The sequence below is a fragment of the Camelina sativa genome, chromosome 9 (assembly GCF_000633955.1).
Source record: "Camelina sativa cultivar DH55 chromosome 9, Cs, whole genome shotgun sequence".
Taxonomy (NCBI): Eukaryota; Viridiplantae; Streptophyta; class Magnoliopsida; order Brassicales; family Brassicaceae; genus Camelina; species Camelina sativa.
In genome coordinates, this window is record NC_025693.1 from 3,617,894 (window position 1) to 3,621,599 (window position 3,706).

At 24.9% G+C, this 3,706-nt stretch overlaps 1 protein-coding gene across 1 annotated transcript; it reads right to left on the minus strand.

Moving 5' to 3' along the window:
- On the minus strand, positions 104–849 carry LOC109126591 (defensin-like protein 75). Its single transcript, XM_019230276.1, has 2 exons — positions 544–849; positions 104–344 (listed from the first exon to the last, which is right to left on the minus strand). Exons 1-2 carry the CDS (start codon positions 608–610, stop codon positions 160–162), a joined length of 252 nt encoding a protein of 83 aa, XP_019085821.1. The 5' UTR covers positions 611–849; the 3' UTR covers positions 104–159.

The following is a 3,706-nucleotide window of genomic DNA, read 5'->3' on the forward strand; positions in this document are numbered from 1 at the left end:
TATATATATATATATATATATATATATTCCCAGATAACACGTTTTGCATGCATCATGATAAGTGAAAAGAAGAGAAGAGATATCAATTTATTTTTTGTTTAGATTTGAGATTATAATTTAATGACCATACACGTTATACAATACGATACTAAAAACGGTTTAGTTGTTCAATAGATCAGGTTGTTCAAAGATTTGTTGCTTTCGTGGTTTGCAGCAACAACTCGCTTTGGTTCTAAAAGATGCACAAGTCCAATCTTTATAACCTTTTGATATGCAAAGCTGTTGACAGTTGCTAGTGCACGGTCCAATACAATCAGCGTCAACAGTGATTGCGTTTGCTTGTTCTACAAAATTACAAAATTGTATAATTTAGTTAAAAACAAATACAATGTGTAAACACAAAAGATATATATATATATATATATATATATATATATATATATATATACTTTTAATGTCAAAAAAATAGAAAATAAGCTTTAACATAGCTTAGAAAGTATTTTGAAAAAATCGACAATATTGATAATGAGAATGCTTGATTACCTGCAATGACCAGCAACAAAATTATTGCGATGGTACCAACAACATCTAGTGATCTAATCTTGGCCATATTATTTTTCTGAAGTGTTGTAATTATTTCTTTTCTATGTCTTGAGGTTGATGAATTTGGTTGTGGTCTAATAGGTCCTTATATAATTAATTGGTGATAGAAATTCTGAAGTAAAATTGAACAGATACAATGAACAAAATCATTTTTCTTGAAATTTTGACTACAGTTGATTTGTTGCAAAATTTAAATATAAGATACAGTGAATTAGGAAGAAACTAAATTTAAGATGAGAAGAAGAAAGAAGAAATGACTATATATTCTTCTTAAAATACTTAGTGGAAGTTATTGGTTTGAGATTTGAATAGAGTTTTAAAGAATTAAAATGTTATGTGGAATTTGTTGTTATTAGATCAAAATTTTGTTAAACTCTGATAAAGTTTAGTGTTATTAGTTTGTGATTTGTAAAAAATCATTTAAAATCTTAACAAATTTGGGTTATCGGATTAAAACTTTTATAAAGTCATTTAAAAGTTTTGTGTTATTCAATTAAAACAAAAGAATCTAGGATTGTTAATGAATTTAATTATTATGTTATTGGTTCGTGATTTCATACTCTTTCTTCATAAAATAAAGTCATAGAAAGTATCATAAAAATACAGAGATTGTTTGAAGCATTTTACAAGATTTTAGAAAATTAATCAACAAAACTATAGAATACTCTCTAACAATACTTAAAAATCTTTCAATTATTCACTTTTGATGAATTTGTTGAAATTTTCAGATTTCTTTATGAATTAGAATTCAATAACACCCCCTTAATTATAATGATATAAGACTTTGACTATTTATAAGGGAATATATTACAAAAAATCAAATATGTTTTGGTCAAATTAACAAAATAACTATATAAGTAAAATGAAATAAAAGAAAGATTGAATACAAAATATATTTGATAAATTTTTGTCTAAAGAATATATACCATATATTTTTTCTTTTCTTTTCATGAATACAAAATTTAATTGAAAAAATAAATTTTATATTAAATTGTGAGATTTTATGTGATAAAAATAAAACATTTATGATATTTAATTAAACTAGGTTGGTGCCCGCGCTATGCCGCATGATTGTTTTTTTTATTTTATTTTTGTTATATTTGTTTGTTTTGTTTTTTTCGATTTCATAATTTAATATGTTATTTGGAATCAATTCATAAGTTTTTGATAATTTCTATAGTATTTTTTTTTTGTTATTATTATTTACATCATCATATGATACTTGAGTTTTTTTATTACATAAATTTAGTTTTTGAATATATTTTAAATTTATTATCAAATAAGTTTAGGGATTACAAACCATTAATTCTTGATTTGTTTCTCACTCACAAACCCTCTAGAACAGTAAGAGAGATTACTCTTTGATGTCTACATTGTAAATTTTCTTGATGGATCTCTTAGAGTACTTTAGGTTTAGGTACTTCAAATTTTGTCTCCTAAATCTCACATAATTTATCTCTTACAACATTACAACATATTTATACTTGTTTTTATCTTAACCTAACACCTAAACTAAACAAACTTATTTAATCACTTGAAAAGCTTAGGATCAAGTTGGAAGCTTATCAGTCACTTGACAAGCTTATGATTAAGTTCTTCAAGCTATATATATGTTAATCTAGCAACATCTTAAAAAAAATAGAAAAACATATCAAATTTTTACATTTTTTTTTTACAACAAATTTACATTCTTACATGTAAAATATGGCAAACAGCGGGATACTATTTTGAATATATTTTAATGTAAATAGAATTTGTAAAACATATATTTTTTTTAGAATTTGATGAGTTATCTTTACTTGTAATTTTTACTTCTTGAATTATTATTTTTTATTTATTTATTTAGTTAAATTTAGTATAATCATTTTATCTGTTGCCAACTAAATCGTCATTATGTCGTTCTAAAGTTGAGTGTCATGCAATATCGACATCATAATATGCTTCTAACTCAAACCAAAGGTGGTGAATGATGTACCATTGGAAATTTTGATGACTTTTGCAATGGTTATTTCAACTACAAGTTTTTTGACTAACGGAAAATATTTTTATTACACATGTTTTATGGTCCATTATTGTAATACGTTTATTACACATATGAGCCATTACTACAATAATGGCCTAATGACCATGTTTTTTTAGTGACCATGTTTTTTCTCTTTTTTTTAGTGACCATGTTTTCTTCTCTTTTTTTTTTTCTTTCTCTTTTATCAGACCTAGCTTTTAAATTAGTCTAGAAAATCTTAGCTGTATTAATTCAAATGTTGTTATTGGCTATTGATTTTAACTGATCTGTCAACACCAGCTTGAATGTTAAAACTGATGTGTCATGGTCTGCTGAGAAACATACAAGTTTTATTGTATTGATTTGTTATTAAAGATATATATATATATATATATATATATATTTATAGCACATAATTAAGAGAAAAGAAATAGAAGACAACATTTGTATCTTTAACTTTTAAAAATTTACATCAATCTTCTTGTTTAAGAAATAAATAAATCCCGGTCCATTCAGAATCAAATTATAATGAAATTAACTACTAAGTACTAACTGATTTTAGTTAATATTTTCTTTTTCATATATTTAATTTAAATACTACAAAATAATCAATTTCAAATAGCATCTAACCATATCTTAGTCTATAATTCTATCTAGAAAGATATAAATTATATTCACTCATAAAGGTGACTTAGGCCTTGATTGGTAGTGTATATAAGTGAGCATATAGATTTTAGAAAGCCAATCACGTTTTGTTTAGAAAGCATAAAGGGAGCATAAAAGGCTTTTAAATGCTCTACAGCCCAATGCTCATAAACGAAGCATTTCCCAAGCATAATGGTTTTAAAGTTATTAAAATTCAATTTGACCCTTATTAATCACTAGAGTTTACTATATTTGTATATTTAAAATGTCTAATTTTGGTAATTTTATGTCTAAATGCTAACAACTGTATCAATCACATATCATTGTTAATAAATAATAGCATACAGCTTATGCAGCATACTGCTCATGCTGCATAATGCTAATGCTTCACTAACAGTTGTTCCAATCAAGGCCTTAATGCTATTAACTATTCAACTAAAGGTGACTTAAACCAAG

Excerpts from the sequence above, each read along its gene's own strand:
- LOC109126591 (XM_019230276.1), bottom strand. The coding sequence starts at position 610 with ATGGCCAAGATTAGATCACTAGATGTTGTTGGTACCATCGCAATAATT. Across the intron at positions 345-543 it reads TTTGTTGCTGGTCATTGCAG|AACAAGCAAACGCAATCACT; the intron begins GTAATCAAGCAT and ends GTAATTTTGTAG.